Below are 17511 nucleotides of genomic sequence, written 5' to 3'. Positions count from 1 at the left end.
TTATATTGCTATACTAAATACTGAACTTGAACTTCTCAATGAGAAGAAATGAGCTTATATTCCAAGGAAATCAAGAGTATTCAACTTCAGATATCCTGTCATTTGATTCCCATTCTTGTAATACCAGGGGTCACCCCAGATTCTAAAGGCTGGGCCCTCTGTGTGTGGCCTGGAAGCTCATCTTGCCCCAGCCAGGGATTCTGATGCTTTCTCAGGTGGGTGCCTTGTTGTGTGGGATATGCAGGCATCAGAGAGAGAGAGAGCAGTAAGTTCAGGTGGCAGCCATTGCCAGTCCTGAGCAGAAGATGTATCTGGCTGCCTGAAACATTTGCCTCCCATCTCTTTTTTGTTCTCAAGACTTATACGATAAAGGAAGGAAGGAAGGGAGGGAGGGAGGGAGGGAGGGAGGGAGGGAGAGAGGGAGGGAGGGAGGGAGGGAGAGAGAGAGAGAGAGAAAGAAAGAGAGAGAGAAAGAAAAATGTATTTAGGTCAGTCATCCTGATAGAAGCCAGGCTTCTGGGGCTCAGTGCTACTAAACCATGAGCCACAAAGGAAAGTAGTACTCATTTCCCACCGGATTACAGGGTTCCTCTCCCCTCTCTCTCCCTCTCTTCCTTTTATACTTAATCAAGCAAACACTGTATGTGAGGATGACCACATTTTCCATACCAAAAGTCATTTCATAAAAATAAATGGTCTGACAAAAGGATGCATTTCCCTTAATGTGTCTCCTACTAGGACATGGAGAGAGAGAGAGAGAGAGAGAGAGAGAGAGAGAGAGAGAGAGAGAGAGAGAGAGAGAGAGAGAGAGAGAGAAATGATAATATAATTCAGTATATAAATGCTGTTACAGAGGTATAGGCAGAGCTCAGAGAAGGAAGCAATCAACTCCATCTAGCAGAGTCACATTGAAGAGCAAGTGCCATTCAGGCTGGGTATTGAAAACTAGGGAAGAGTTTGTTAGATAGTTGAGATACAAGAAGATGATCATGAACCTAGATAAGAAGGAAGGAGAGGCTCACGTGACGGGAGGGCAGTCAGCACCACGGGGTGAAGGTGCCTACAGGTGAAGAACTGAAAGGGAGATGTGAAAGATGGGCTTCATTCTCCATGCTAAGAAGGTGGCCCTTGTTCTTGTAAGTGACAGGAGGTCAGTGAATGATTTTAAATAAGAAGTTGATAAATTTTACATCATTTTACATTTGTAAAATAAAATAAAATAAAATAAATTAAAAACACAACTCTCAGGCTGCAGTAATGGATTGAGAACGGCTGCAGTGGGGAGCAATTCACATACATTTATTAAATATAATAGGTAACATGTTATTATGCATATGTTAGGTACTGTTACTGTTTCCCCGAAAATAAGACCTAACCAGAAAATAAGCCCTACCATGATTTTTCAGGATGCTTGTAATATAAAAGAAGCCCTACCTTATTTCCCTGAAAATAAGACCAGGTCTTATATTAATTTTTGCTCTAAAAGACGCATTAGGGCTTATTTTATATTACAAGCATCCTGAAAAATCATGCTATGGCTTATTTTCTGGTTAGGTCTTATTTTGGGGGAAACATGGTATACATGCATTATGTATATATCCACACTAAATTTGCATGACAACCTATTTTTACAGATGGAAAAACTGAGACACGTGACATGTAGTTAGTAAGTGTCAGATCTAGGAATCATCCCAAGCAGCCTGGCTCCAGAGCCCATGATTTTCACTCTGCTGCTTCTCAGTGTATACTTACACTGACTGCTGTCTGAGGGGTATAGCAATGGGTGAGAAACACATAACCCCCGGCAAAACAAAGAGGCCACCAACTGAATGGGAGAAGATTTTTGCAAACAGTGCTTCTGATAAGGGGCTAATATCCAAAATATACAAGGAACGCATGCAACTCAACAACAAAAAAACAAACAACCCAACTGAAAAATGGGCAGAGGACCTGAAGAGACATTTCTCCAAAGAGGACATACAAATGGCAAATAGACATATGAAAAAATGCTCAACATCACTAATCATCAGAGAAATGCAAATAAAACCACAATGAGATATCACCTCACCCAGTCAGAATGGCTATCATCAACAAGACAAATAATAACAAGCGTTGGAGAGGCTGCGGAGAAAAAGGAACCCTCATACACTGTTGGTGGGAATGCAGACTGGTGCAGCCATTATGGAAGGCAGTGTGGAGGTTCCTCAAAAAAACTAACAATAGAATTACCATATGACCCAGCAATCCCTCTCCTGGGTTATCTACCAAAAAAATCTGAAAACATTTATACATAAAGACAAGTGTACGCCAATGTTCATTGCAGCTTTATTTACGGTGGCCAAGACATGGAAACAACCAAAATGTCCTTCGATAGATGAATGGATAAAGAAGTTGTGGTATATACACAATGGAATACTATTCAGCGGTAAGAAAAGATGAAATAGCACCATTTGTGACAACATGGATGGAACTTGAGATTATAATGCTAAGTGAAACAAGTCAGACAGAAAAAGTAGAGAACCACGTGATTTCACTGATATGTGGTATATAAACTGAGAACAACAAAAGAACAAGACCAACAACTGAAAGAACAAAAACTCACAGATACAGACAATAGTTTATGGGTTACCAGAAGGTAAGGGGGCAGGGGGGAGTGGGACTCTAGAAGAGGGTAAACGGGGTCTAACATATGGTGATGGAAAGAGAACTGACTCTGGGTGGTGAGCACACAATATGAGATATAGTTAACGTATTTCAGAATTGTACACCTGAAGTCTATGTAATTTTACTAACAATTGATGCTCTTTTCTTCCAGTTGATACGACCTCCTTTCCCAAACTGGGCAGGGATCATGACAGACATGGAGGCCCAGTACAGGACAGTGTTCTTCTGAGCTGCTTGAGTGGGCTCTGTGTCAAGGAAACCTTCCTGATGCCCTAGCGGCTGTCAGCTATGTAGCCCAGGCTGGGGTTGCGAATACAGACAAACTCTTTCTCTAGTGCTGGGATTTAGCGTCTGGAAAGGGATTGGAAGCTTGAGGGTCATTTCTTTAGCATGCACATGGCATAAGCCTTTGGTTACTTCCCTGTTGGACAGTCTTATGGTGTCAGATTGTATACTGGAGTATACCATGTGACTAGAGTGTTGGGAAATCCATATACTAGCTGTGCACTTAGAGCCAGTTTAGATGAAAAGATGAGAGAAAGGTTCTCCTGGTTCAGTAGGATAAACTAGGTAAAGTCAACTATGTGCTGGCAATGTAATGATGTCTACTTTGTGCTTGAGGCACAGCCAAGTACCCCCACCCGCCGCCCCCACTACCTGCCAGTATACTTTAATGTCAAATCCATCCTCTGATGCCCATGGTGTGTTTTCACAAACTCATTTTGACACTCACTCTAGTCACTCTAGTCAACCTAACCAGATACATCCTTTTTTTAAAAGAATGCAGAAGAAGGGACAAGCCAGGTATAAGTGACATTAAATTATCTGCTCTTTATTCACCAGTGCAGATAATCAACAGTAGAAGGAGTCTCCATTCCCACATCAAACGCAAAGTTCAAAGTGAACAGAGGTAGAACTGGGAGTCAGGAGTCCTGGAGAATGCTGGGGTGACTTATCTGGGCTGTGGGCCCCACTATCTCAGAGGAAGCAGAGTGACCAACAGAGCCAATCGCTAACACCTAAGCACCAAGGTTGAATGGTCACTCTTTGCCATCGCTATTCAGTGAGGCAGAAGCAATTTTTATGGGAAAGCCACAACTGTGACTTTTCTATTCTTCCTATTTGGAAGTCCATGCAGCTAATGGGGGAAAAATAGCCTAGCACATTTGCATTAAAGTTTTGAAATCTAAATATTTCCATGAATCATTTGTTATAGCTTGGTGTTTGCATGCAAATAAGTTTAATGACATAAATGTTTATAAAATACGTTTCTTACCATATGAACTCGGTAAAGAATGCTAATTCCCAGAGTCATGAATGGCTTCGAGAAATCAATCACCTTCTCTCGTTCAGCAGTAATGGTAAGGCCTGCCACAGCCAGATCTGCTTTCTGAAAGGGATGGAGAGAGCCGATTAGTGGGGTGGTGTGGGGACAGAGCCAGGAGTGCAGTTTCCAGGCTCTCGCCCTCACGTGGAAAGGGGCTCACTCGGGTAGTAAATGGCCATCAACTGTGATTGGATGGCCATCAGCTGTGGCTAGTTGGCCGTCAGCTGTAATCAGTGAGCCATTGGCCACTAATATAACTGCTGTGGCTACACTAGCAGAAAATGGGGGCTAGCAAGGGCAGATTGTGGATTGTGGATTGCAGAGAGGCAGATGCAGCCAGCGAGAATATAGTGGTATGATTCCCCTATCTATGGCTCTGTGGGTGTTTCTTTTTGGCCTCACCATATCCTGCATTCTTATGTGGGGAGCAGGAGCTGAGTCCCTGCATGACACCCTGCATGACAGGTGGCCACGGGAGGTGGAGGAGTCAGGACTTGTAACCAGAGGCCATCACTACTGAAAAGTTGTTACTCAGCTCTGGCTTCTCTGCTTGGGGAGTGACTCTAAGTAGTCACAGCATATCTGAGGTCTGAATGATCACTCATGAAATGACATGGATATTGAAGCTACAACTCATGTTCATTTGAGGTTAGACTCCTCTAAATACTAAATAAGTATAAAAATCATGGAGGATCACTATAGACTGTGTAGAGATAGACTCAAATGCCCTAAAGGAGGGGTTTCAAAGGAGAAAACTGGTAGCTAGGTTCCCTGGATTCTCAACATTGTGAAGCTTTTTACTCAACTTATTAATTTGTGCAGTCAATAAAACGTCACTGAGTCACTGAGTTTCTACACTTTGGTTGGGGGTGGGGTTACAATAAAATATAAAAATGATGGTACCACAGGAATTAAAAACAATATAATGCAACCCATTCATTTCATGATGAGGAAATGGAGACCAAGAAATTGAGCAAGTGGCCCAATGTCAGAAATCTTGTCCTTGTCAGAGCTGGGACCAGACCTCAGGCCTTCTGGACCACTGGCCACTTGCTCAATTTCTTGGTTAAAATTCACGTGTCACAACAGAGTTAAAAGAAGGGTGTCTGGTCCCTTTCATGCAAAATCACCAGAATTTGTTCTAAAGACGTTTCCTTCCTACCTCTTTGCCTCCACATTGCACCTCAAGTGCCCACATCTGATGGATCTGTCCTGAGTTAACACCCTCTGGGAAAGGAGATGACATAGGCTTCTACAATAATCCTCTCTGTCAGGAAGTTCTTCCTTGTATCTAATTTAACTCTATCCTATTGCAAAGAAAACTCACTCCTATTGGTCTGCTCCCCTATAAATGGAAGGGTGGGAAAAACCGAAAGCTGGTGTTCAGTGCTCGTCCATGCTGTGCATTAACTAACTAACTAACTAACTAACTAACTAACTAACTAACTAACTAACTAACCAAACTAGGCTAGTCACTTCACTTCTCTAGGCTTCCTTAATCTCACCCCTAACACAAGGATGTGGGGTTAAGGAATGCTAGGATCCTTCTCAGCAATTCTCACGGTGATTCTCAAAATGTAGCCTATGACCACATGCATCAGAATTGTATGAAGGGCTCATTAAATTGTGAATTCCTGAGTCTCATGCCTGGATCAGACTCTGATACCCTGGATCAGACTCTCGGGTAGTAGGACTCAGGAATCTGTATTTGTAACAAGTTGCTCAGGTGATTCTGACTTATACTGGTATTTAAGAACCATGTTTTATAACCTAGGCATGTATCACAGACTGGCTGCCATTGGTTTACATTTCAGCTTCTTTAACTCCTTCTTCTAGTTCTGGTGGATCAGTTGATACAAAAGATGAGGAAAGAAATGAGGAAAAGTGAAGTGTCCAACAATCTCTACTCATTCAATCAGTTCTGAATGAGTATATACACATACAATTCTTCCAAAATTATTGCAGAGCAAGTAGGGAGACAGATATGCTGGTCCTCATATGACACACAAAGGAATGTATGATTTGTGTACAAAAATGATGAATTCATTGGCAAAGGTCAGTTTCTTCTACATACAACCCCAATTGTCCACTCCCAATTCATGTTCCATCTGCTAACGCAGCCAGGTGATCCAGCGTGGGTCAACAAACTCAAGGCCTTGTTAAGTGAGGTCAGTCTTAAAAGAAACTAGAGTGCAGAGGTTAAATATGTTTAATAAAAAAAAAAGAAAAACGTGAATGACATATTGCATTTATTCTGTATTTCTCCAAGAGAGTGTTGATTACTGCTATCAAGTGAATTAGAAGACTGCTAGATCTTCATTTGGGGACTCTTAGGAGGGTTGTTTGGGCCTTTCAGAACCTCAGCTCTTCAATGACAGTGGCCCTGAATTGAGTTCAGCTCATGAGCACTGGTATAAAACAACAGAAAACAACCACAAAGGCATAGCAGGTGTAACACCAGTTCTGCGTGTGCAGGTTGATGGCAAATCAGTAGCCCAGCCCTGCCCATACCTTGGGATGAAGAAGAGACAGAAGAAAAAAAAAGCGGAATGGAAAGAAGGAACTTGAGAAAACGTTAGGAAAACCAAAACTGATAAAATGGGTAAGAGGTAAACACAGCATCCAGTCCTTTCTCTATTATTTAAAAATATATATGTCCAAATCAATTTTAACCAAAGTCAACAACTCTATCCTCAAGTTTCTTTACCTGCACACTCAGCTTTCCTCCAAAAGAGGCACAGTTTGGATTGAAATTTGGGAATCTCACAAGTTTATAAAAGTTGGCCAACAATGACATTATGGTAAAGCAATTCCATAGGGAGAGCAAGCTAGAAATGGACAGCATCCCAGAAAGACCCTGTCCTGGGTTCCTGCCGGAATGACCACATACCCAGGGAGAGTGTTTGCCCCACAAATAGAGGTGTCACACATTTTTCTAAAAAAGACATACAGATGGCAAACAGACATATGAAAAAATGCTCAACCTCACTAACCATTAGAAAAATGCAAATAAAAACCACAATGAGATACCACCTCACCCCAGTCAGAATGGCTATCATCAATAAATCAACAAACAACAAGTGCTGGTGAGGATGTGGAGAAAAGGGGACCCTTGTGCACTGTTGGTGGGAATGCAGATTGGTGCAGCCACTATGGAAAACAGTATGGAGGTATCTCAAAAATCTGAAAATGGACCTACCTTATGATCCAGCAATTCCACTCCTAGGCATCTATCTGGAGAAATCCAAAACTCTAATTCAAAAATCTTTATGCACTCCTATGTTTATTGCAGCACTATACACAATAGCCAAGACATGGAAACAACCGAAATGCCCATCGGTAGATGACTGGATTAAGAAAGTGTGGTACATTTATACAATGGAGTATTACACAGCCATAAAGAAGAAAGAAATCTTACCATTTGCAACAACATGGATGGACCTAGAGGACATTATGTTAAGTGAAATAAGTCAGACAGAGAAAGAAAAATACCATATGATCTCACTTATATATGGAATCTAAAGAAAAGAATAAGTGAATGAACTAATCAGAAACAGTTTTGGAGACACAGAGGAAAAACTGAGGGTTGCTAGATGGGAGGGGGGTGGGGATAAGGGGGAAAGTCGGTAACCACAAGATGGCCACGGGGTTTTGAAAATCAATTTGGGGAATGTAATCAATGTTGTAAAGATTTTGTAGGGTATTCAATGGACACTTGTCTCGTTAGGGAGACCACCTCAGGGATGATGTAGATGCCTGATCACTGCACTGTACACCTAAAGCTGAAGCTGAACAATAATGAATGTCAACTACAATTTTATATATATATACATATATACATATATATATATATATATATATATATATATATATATATATATAGTTACAAGAAGTGGAATACAGCATTAGGAATAGAGACCGTGGAAACGTAATGGTTCTGTGCGATGTCAGAGGGATAGTGGTTGGGGGCGGGGGGTTGTGAGGGATATAAATGATAAATGTCTAACTATTACATTGTGTAGTGCACCTGAAACTAACAAAAAAAGTATCTATTGTAAGCACTAGCTAATTAATGAGGTGGTTGACTAGGTTTTTAAATGAGTGTTGGTAAATGTCTTAGGTTTTATTAATTGCATGGGCCCCTAAAAAAATAAAGCAGAGTGATTGAAAATTAAAAAAAAAAAAATAGAGGTGTCACAAATAGACACGTCCTCAAACTGGGCCAGACAGAAAAACTGCCTCTCCCTGCTGCCTCACTGCCCCCAGACTGTCTTTCCTTTCTTAGTCCCTAGTTAGGAGAAGTGGGGGGCAGGGGGGCAGGGATGAGATGCAGAAGGGCAATGACAAGCTAAAAGAACCACGGAGGTTTTGTGGGTGTTGTTTGTTATGGTTCATCGACTTGGTATAGAACAGTGATTATCTACTTTGGCTTTGATACACCCCTGGGTATCAGCAACAACCCCATGGGATCAGGTTATTCCAAAAGACATGCATCCATTTTATTTTACCTTAGTTAAAAAGACATTGTGCTATAAAGCAGTCTTAGATGAGGAGATAATGTGCCATGAAGCCAAACTTACAACGAAAGGAGGGTAAGAGTGTCAAAGTGCTAGCAATTGCCAACGTGGGCAGCTGAGGGATGGGCGCAATGGCAGCTCTTCTGAGCGCTCCCCTCTCTCTGGCCACTTGTTGGAGAGCACTGTGCTCTCCAGTTGGGAAAGAGCAGTGGACAGGGTATCAGAAGACCTGGCTCTCCTCACAGCTGGGCCACAGATTCACTGTGACCTTGGATAAGCTATTCCACACTCTGGGCCTTAGTTTCTTCCACAATGAAAAGTTCAACCAGATACTCTCTAAGCTCTTTTCCAGCTCTAAAGTCCACACTTTCGTTTGCCTGCCTAGAAAAGGTACAGCTTAGTTTACTGGCCTCTGTTTACTCAAGAGGATGATAGCGAGTAGCAGAATCGAATGCCATGGAACGATCAAGGAGCGTGAGCTCTGAGGAGGAAACTGTTTATCAGGCTAGCCAGCAAAAAGCAGCAGCTAACAGGGACCCAAGGTGGGGACGTTTTGCTTTAGGAAAGGAAATCCAGAAAGGAACTCAGGAAGGTGCAACACCATCTGGAGAGAGCAGGTCTGGAAGTGTAACCCCAAGGGCTGGGAAACCAGCAAAGGGACTGACCTCTAGAGATGGAGAAGGAACAGAAAGAGGACTGGCAAAGGGGAACTGGCAGAGTTCTAGATGCATCACGATGTTTCTGGTTGTGTCGTGCGTGTGTGTGCGTGCGTTTGTGTGTGTGTGTTTGTGTGTTTGTATGTATCTATCCACAGGGGTCTATACATACATTCACAATGACAGAAAGATCTCCTTCCTCATATTTCATTGAAAGCGTTCTTTTTATTTTGAAAAGCTTTGTTTTCTGCTTCTGAGAGATCCTTTCTTCTATCTCCTGGATGTTTGTGGAATTTACAAGGGGAGGGCAGTTTGGAACCAGCCTGGAGGTGACTTCCGAAACATACTATCCTTTGCCTCATGGAGTTTAGTAGGGGTCATGCAACTGCTGCCATTGCTATCAAAGCCTGAAGGCTCATCGTGGCTGCTGCTCTCCTCCCAGAATGGGCCATGGCTGGGAAGAAGATAAGGAATTCACAGCAGGGCTCAGGTGTGCATCTGCCTGAGTTTGCTACCCTCACCCTGCACTTCCCTGAGAACACCACCAGGGAGGTGTCTGGTGGCAGCACCAGATCCTGGACTATCTGACGCAAACAAAGCTTGCCTCTGTTTCCCTTACCTCCTCTTTCACACACCTGTTGCTTCCTTTGGGCTAAAACTCTATTCCTTCCTGTCAGCAGAGCCCCAGCAGCATTATGCAGACCTCCAGCCTTCTCAGCCCTGCCTCCTTCCACTTAGCAGCTCCTCCCTTACACAGATCAAAGCAAATGAGAAGGTGGGATGGGTCAAAAGACCTGACTGTGCCTCTTGCCAACCACATGTCCATGGCAACTCACTTACCCTTGCTGGGACTCATTTTACTGGGCTCTACAAGGGAGCAATACCTGCCTATCGATATTATGTGAGAGTCAAGAGAGATGATGAATATGAAAGAACCTTATTAACTGTACACACTGTAGCATCCTGCCACACCAATAAGGGGCTGTTACTAAGACTTAGCCTTTAGTGTGGGACAGACTTGTCTGGACTCTGTTACTTATTTGCTGTGTGACCTTGGGCAAGTCATTTAACCTCTGTCTCAGTTTGCTCATAAAAAAGTGGGGATAATAATAGTAATCTAACTTTTAGAATTGCTGAGAAAGTAAGACGATGGCTGTAAATGCTGAGCATGGGGTCTGGTTCAAATAAGTACCCATTAAATGTTTGCTGTTAGGATGATGACAATGGTGATGATGTTGGTAATGAACTTGACGATGATGGTGATCTCAACAAGGACCTATAGAGACAACACCTTAACCAGGGATGAATTATAGGAATGTCTGGGGGACAACCAGCCCTATTCTGCCTCTGTGCAAGACCGAGGCCCCTGGACACTTGGCCCCTCGTGGCTTTTCCCAGGTGACCTGGGACATGTACACAGTTGTGTTGACACAATGTGCTTTCCTGGTATGACTGCCGACCTCTGCTGCTCGACATGAGGACCCTCTTGGGTCTCATACTGTTCCATCGTTTGGAAAACTCAAGGAAAAAAACTGACACCCAGCTTGGGAACCAAACCCAGTCATTCTCCAGTTTCTTCCTCGTTATATGATTCTCCTTTGGGGACAGTGGATAAAATGACCTCCCTAGCTTCCTTTGAATTCTTGGATTCACTGCACCATCTCTGATCAGTTTCCAGATCGTTTTTCTCTGGATTTTTTATACCGTCCACCCCACCCCCTCACCCGTTGCTTTCTGTCCTCTGGGGAGGCCATCTTCTCCTCTGTGCCAGCAGCTTTCAAGTCACATTGGCACATACCTTGTTTCACCTGCTGCTCAGGCCCCATAGTGCCTGACATTCTTTGCTGTCATTTATTTAACTCTGTAATTGTGTTACTTAATTCTGGAAATCTTTGGGATGCTACAGCTGGAATAGAAAATGCTACACAGAATAAGGTTGTACTAAGCATTCCTGGAAAACGTTCCAAGGTAATTGTCTCTTGAAATCCCCTGTATAATGAGGCCTGAGGCTCTGAGAATGGGAGCTGGCATTATCCATAACCACTGGATAGGAAGGAGCTCCAAGTCCAGCAAGCTTGGCTTTCCATGGCAGAAGAATGCACATTAGGATCTGGCCGGGGGTGACATAGGGCTCCTGAGCTCATCAGGGAACCCTGGAAGTGCTGGGTCCTGGGTTATGCCTTTGAGTGTGGGATCCTGGGGTAGGCAGGGACTGTCTGCAGAACCCACTGCCCGCTCCTGGTTCTCCCCTCTTGTTTCATGCTCAACAGTCCTCACCACTCTTTACTGATTCTCTGCCCTGCTGCAGGCAATGTGCAACGATGCAGGGTGAGCAAACACAGGCAAGGTCCCTGTCAGCACAGAGCTTACAGTCCACAACCTCCGGGGGGAGCAGATAGTCAGACTGTCAAAAAAACATTGTAAAATTACAACTACAATCAATGTTGTAAGGGAGTCTTATGTAACACCATGAGAAGGTACAGCAGGGTGTTGACAGAGTCTGAGAGGTCCACAGCGCTTTCCCAGGATGAAACACAGTTAACTGAATGGAATTTACCTGTGAGAAGGCCTGCATTCCCAGCGGAAGGGACAGCATGTCCCAAGACTCTGAAACAGGAGAGTTTGGTGCATTCCAGGGGATGGAAGGCCAGAGGGCTAGAACAGACAGGGCTAGGGAGTGCACTATAAAATGAGGCTGGAGAGGCAGGCAGAAGATGTGATGCCTAGAAGAGCAATTGGGAGGCCATGAAGTGTCTTAAGCAATGGATGACCTACAGGATCAGATTTGTGATACTAACACAACTAACCTCCTCTAGCCCTTCCTGTGTGTCAGGCACCAAACTAAGCACTTCACACAAATTACCTTACTCAGTGCTCACAATACCCCTATGAGCTAAGTTACTATTATTATCCCCGTTTTACAGATTAGGAAGATGAGGCACAGAGAGGTTAAGGAACTTGCCCAAGGTTGCGCATAAAGTAAATAGAAGAGCCAAGATTCAAATCTGGGCAGTTTGGCCTCAGAGGCTGTATCCTGAACTTGCAACAAATTCAATTGGCTCTAGTGAAGAAGAAAGATTGAAGAGAGGCAAGAAAGGCCAACCTCATTTTTACTCTCATTTTCTCACCATTTACATCACTCCACTCAGGAAAACCTGGTATCTATGCTACCTCTCCATCAATGTTGCCCAACTGGTCAGCAATGACCTCCGTGGAACAATGTCTAAGGGATGCTTTCCAGCCCTTATCTTGCTGAATCGCCTGGCCAACCACTCTCTCTAGCCCCTGCCTGGCCCTCCTGAATGAGGACAATGCCAAGGACCTAGCTCTCCTTCCTTCCACCTTTCTGTCTTGTGACTACATTGCCCTCCCTCACCGGCACCAAACCAAACTGGACTCACATCTATCCCTGCCAGTTACTGACTGTGACTGCGGGTAGGTCTCAAAACCTCTCCAGCTTACTTCTCTCATCTGTGAAATGGAGTAATAATCACCAACTTGGGGTTTTATGAAGATAGATGAGATAATACATATAGCGCACAGCACAGTGCCTGGTATATATAGGTACTCAATTAATGGTGGTGATTAATATTGTTTTTCTAACAAAACTAATTTTATACCATGACAGCTATACCTGTCCTCCCTCTTAAAACATCCACGTTCCCCACTCCTCTAAAGCCCAGCCCGGCAGTCAGGTCCTCATGGTCTCCCTCCTCCTGCGAGTTTGGCCTCATTTTCCAGCACCTCCCCCAGAGGCCCCTCAGCCATTCTAGCTCAGCTGACTCTAGACACACCTTACACTTTCCTATAGTGACAGCTCCAATTTGCCATTTCCTTCATCTGGAATGTCCAGTCGGCAACTCTACCCATTTGTCAAGGCCCATTCAAAGTTTACCTCCTTCACAAAATCTTCCTTATCATCTTCCCTCTAATAAGCCCACCCCTCTCAGTACCCAAAGGAAATAAGACAATGTTTCTACCATTTACATGACATATGCCATAAATTGCCTTGTATTACAGGGGGTCTGGGCTCACATTCCAACTCTGTACTTACTAGCTGTGTGATCTTGGAAAAGGACTTCCTTCTCTGTGCCCCAGTTTCTTCATCCATAAAAGGGGCATAATAACAGTTCCCACCCTCAGGGAGCCTCTATGGGAATTAAATGAGCAACGCGTGAAAAGCCAATGCCTGACACAGAATAACTCTCAACAAATGTTAGCTCTTACTATTATTGTTGTTGTGGTGGTGGACATTTGGGCACATACCTGAAGTTCCCATTGGATTATAAGAAGCAGGGACCATGTCTTTAAACCACTTAACATATATAGTATTTCAAAGTTGCCACTAGCCCCATTTTACAAAGAAATTGAGACCCATAGAGGTTAGTAATTTGCTCAGGTACTCACAGCTAGGATATGGATAAAGCTAGCTTTAGACGTACAGATTCTCACTTTGCTTTCTTACGGCATCACTGTTCACAGTGACTGTCCCCAAATGGGTACACAGTAAGTACCTAATGAACAATCCGTGCAGCCAAGAGTTCAGTGCAAGGCACAGGAGAACAACTGCCCAAACATGGTCTACTCTTGAGTCCCTTCTGGCTGACAGCAGAGTCAGGCTGATTTCTGACACGTATGCAGGAGGGATTTTGTCAGGAAGTGGGATTATTATAACCAGATTCAGGTCATGCTTGGGACGTGGTCAGGTACCGTTTCTCATCCTCCAGCCTAAGGAAGACTCAAAGCCCTCGATCCCCACTAGAGGGCTCCCTGTCCCACTTGCTCCCTCCGGGGCCCAGTTCTCTGTCACACCTTGGATAGCATTACTTGGGAAGCTCAAGCAGAACAGGAATGGGCCCCACACTCTGTACTTAAGGTGGGGTTAATTAACCCCAGGAAAGAATGGAGGTTACAGAACAGGCTTAGCCTGTGTCAGACAGCCAGAAGAGGACGGGCAAGCTCCAGGAGCTGCTTCCAAATTCTCTCCTGCCCTCAGTACTTTTCTGCCGCAGTGGAGCAGATTAACATCTGCACCTCAGCCCATTTCAATTTGATTATCTGCTCACTTCCTGTTTTTGATCAATTTACCTGCTGGGAGCCTTTCTCTCTTGCCCCCTCTGCCCCCACCTAGTGAGATGCCAAGGGACCTTTCCATGACTTGCTGGCGTCACCAAGCTGAATGGAAAGGGGATCTGAAGGAGAAAAGAAGCTCAATCCCACTCCTGGCTCCTGCATCGGTCGGTGTCATCATTTATACTTCCCAATAAAACGCCTCAGGAATGCATCCATCTGCTCTCTTGCCACACTAGGCAGGTTGTCTTCCCTCTCCATCTGCCACAGGCGGGCCAAAGATACATTTTTTAGGGGACATATGACACCTGCAAAATATTTGGTGTCCTTGTCCACTGGGGAGACTGCCAACGTCACTGCTTCTTCCTTCTTTCAGGCCAGGATATAGGAAGAAGGATGAGAGAATAATAAATAGTGCCCAATTAGTCATCTCTCTCTCTCTCCATATATATGTATAAAAATGCATATATATGCATACGTGTATATATGCACATATATACTCTCTATATGTGTTTATATATAGATAAACACACACACACACACACACACACACTCCACCCAGTCAGTACACAAACTGCAAAGAAGGCCTGCCTCCTCTTCAGAGGGAGGCCCAAAATCAGAGCCCTTGCAAATCAGCCTGAGCCCAAGTTTGTGGAGTTTATGCACGCTCACTGGGCCAAGCCCTCCCTCAGTAACGCTTAGGGAGCAGAGGCCCAGAGAAGCAAAGCCCTCCCTCAGTAATGCTTAGGGAGCAGAGGCCCAGAGAAGCAAAGCCCTCCCTCAGTAATGCTTAGGGAGCAGAGGCCCAGAGAAGCATCAGCACTCCCAGGGTAGCAGCAATGTCTTCTTTACGTCCAAGTGCTCCCTGGCACCATTTCTTGAGGTGACAGGCTACTCTCAGGGTTGGATGAATTCCTTTAGAGTTAAATTAAAATCCTCATGAAATATTTAGTTGGCTCAGCTCAGGGCTATGTACTTGGCCTATGTGGGAAGATTTTAGCAAAGAACCAGGTTTAAGGTAAGAAGGGGTTGGTTTCTGGTCAAGATGGTTGAATAAGTAAGCTCTGTGCTCACTTCCTCCCATGACCACATCAAAATCACAACTAAATTATAGAACAACCATCACGGAGAACCACCTGAAGACTAGCTGAACAGAATTCCTATAACTAATGATACCATGTTTTCCTGAAAATAAGACTGGGTCTTATATTAATTTTTGCTCCAAAAGACGCATTAGGCTTATGTTCAGGGGATGTCATCCAGAAAGGTCATGCTAAGGCTTATTTTCCGGTTAGGTCTTATTTTTCGGGGAAACACAGTATAAAGAAGAAGCCACATTGAGACTGGTAGAAAGCAGAGATGTGGAACAAGCAGGTTCCACACCCACGGTGTGGCAATTAAGAATCGGGAGGTGTAGCTCAGCTGCGGAGGTCCCCCCTGAGGAGCTAGGGGTCCCAGCCCTACATCAGGCTCCTCAACCCAGGGCATCAGTGCTAGGAAGAGGAGCCCCCATAACACTTAGCTGTGAAAACCAGTGGGGACTACATCCAAGATAGACAAAATGTTGCGAAGAGACCAAAGCACTCTGTTAAAGGGCCATCACACAAACTCACGGGCTCAAAACTCACTCACTCCAAGTTCCAGAGCAGGGGAAGCACATTGAAAAGTGCCAGGGATGTAGGTGGAGGAGCTAAGTTGACTAACTTCAGGGCAAGGGTTGGAAGAGCAGGGAGCGTGGCAATTCTCTTAGGGATGTAAGTGCTGGCAGGTGCTTTATTTTTATTTTTATTTTTTTAAAGATTTTATTGGGGAAGGGGAACAGGACTTTATTGGGGAACACTGTGTACTTCCAGGACTTTTTTTTTTTCCAAGTCAAGTTGTTGTCCTTTCAATCTTAGTTGTGGAGCGTGCCGTTCAGCTTCAAGTTGTCTTTTCAGTCTTAGTTCTGGAGGGCGCAGCTCAGCTCCAGGTCCAGTTGCCGTTGCTAGTTGCAGGGGGTGCAGCCCACCATCCTTTGCGGGAGTCGAACCGGTAACCTTGTGGTTGAGAGGACGCACTCCAACAAACTGAGCCATCCGGGAGCTCAGCAGCAGCTCAGCTCAAGGTGCACTGTTCAATTTTAGTTGCAGGGGGCAGAGCCCACCATCCCTTGCAGGACTCGAGGAATTGAACTGGCAACCTTGTGGTTGAGAGCACGCGCTCCAACCAACAACTGAGCCATCCAGGAGGCAGCTCAGCTCAAGGTGCCGTGTTCAATCTTAGTTGCAGGGGGCACTGCCCACTATCCCTTGCAGGACTCGAGGAATCAAACTGGCAACCTTGGAATCAAGCTGGCAACCTTGTCGTTGAGAAGACGCGCTCCAACCAACTGAGCCATCTGGGAGTTCAGCGGCAGCTCAGCTCAAGGTGCCGTGTTCAATCTTAGTTGCAGGGGGCAGAGCCCACCATCCCTTGCGGGACTCTAGGAATTGAACTGGCAACCTTGTGGTTGAGAGCCCACTGGCCCATGTGGGAATCAAATCGGCAGCCTTCGGAGTTAGGAGCATGGAGCTCTCACCACCTGAGCCACCGGGCCAGCCCTGGCAGGTGCTTTATTGAACTCTCCTTCCACCCAGCTGGCCCAGACAGCTGGGTACTAAATCTGAGCTCTCCATTAACCTGCCTAACACTGTTCACCCCTCCCTGGTAATTCCCTGGGACTCCACTCCAACCAACTCTCCCTCCTGGCCTAAGCCCCTCTGGTGGCTCCTCAACATAAGACATTTGCTCAGCTGGTGCTGCAGACTTTTCCCAAATCTTTCAAATGTCCACAATCCCAAACGAGCAGCAGCTACTTCAGTATGCCTTGCAACACTTGCTAAGTGGCCCCAAGCCCAGCACAAAAGGCAACCCATCTCAACTTGCAATGTAACTCCCATCAGGTTGCCCTAAGCCTGGTATAAGTGGCAGCCAGTCTGGGGCTGGAACACAGCTTCAACTAGGTGGCCACAAACATGGCACAAGTGGTGGCTGGCCTCAGCTCATATCATGATGCCCACCAAAGAGTCCCAAACCAGGTACAGTGGGAACTGGTCTTGGTTCACAGTGTAGCCTCTCCCAAGAACCTCCAAACCCAGTACAAGCGTCAACAAATTCAGATCACTTTGTAGCTCCTATCAAGAGGACCCAAGCTTGGCACAAGTGGTGACTGACCTTGGCCCTTTAAAGAGGCTCCAGAACCAAAACACATGGTACATGGTGGCTGCCTTCAGACCACATAAGAGCACCGCCTAACTAG

The 17511-nt window shown here is 44.9% G+C and overlaps 1 protein-coding gene across 22 annotated transcripts in view; it reads right to left on the bottom strand.

The window, feature by feature from the left end:
* GRIK4 (glutamate ionotropic receptor kainate type subunit 4) overlaps positions 1-17511 on the bottom strand; it is a 635671-nt gene that overhangs the window by 42302 nt on the left and 575858 nt on the right. For 21 of the 22 annotated variants that reach the window (XM_088800776.1, XM_074321326.2, XM_088800775.1 and 18 more), the window contains one exon: positions 3941-4054. The exons of the other annotated variant lie outside the window; for it this stretch is intronic. In XM_088800776.1, coding sequence (XP_088656902.1) covers positions 3941-4054 — 114 coding nt within the window. The remainder of the gene's footprint in view (positions 1-3940; positions 4055-17511) is intronic. 22 annotated transcript variants of the gene reach the window in all.

Source organism: Rhinolophus sinicus, chromosome 9 (assembly GCF_057876585.1).
Source record: "Rhinolophus sinicus isolate RSI-liver-muscle chromosome 9, RSI-T2T, whole genome shotgun sequence".
NCBI classification, from domain to species: domain Eukaryota; kingdom Metazoa; phylum Chordata; class Mammalia; order Chiroptera; family Rhinolophidae; genus Rhinolophus; species Rhinolophus sinicus.
The sequence above is the reverse complement of the archived record's forward strand: the minus strand, read 5'-3'. Positions and strand labels throughout refer to the sequence as shown.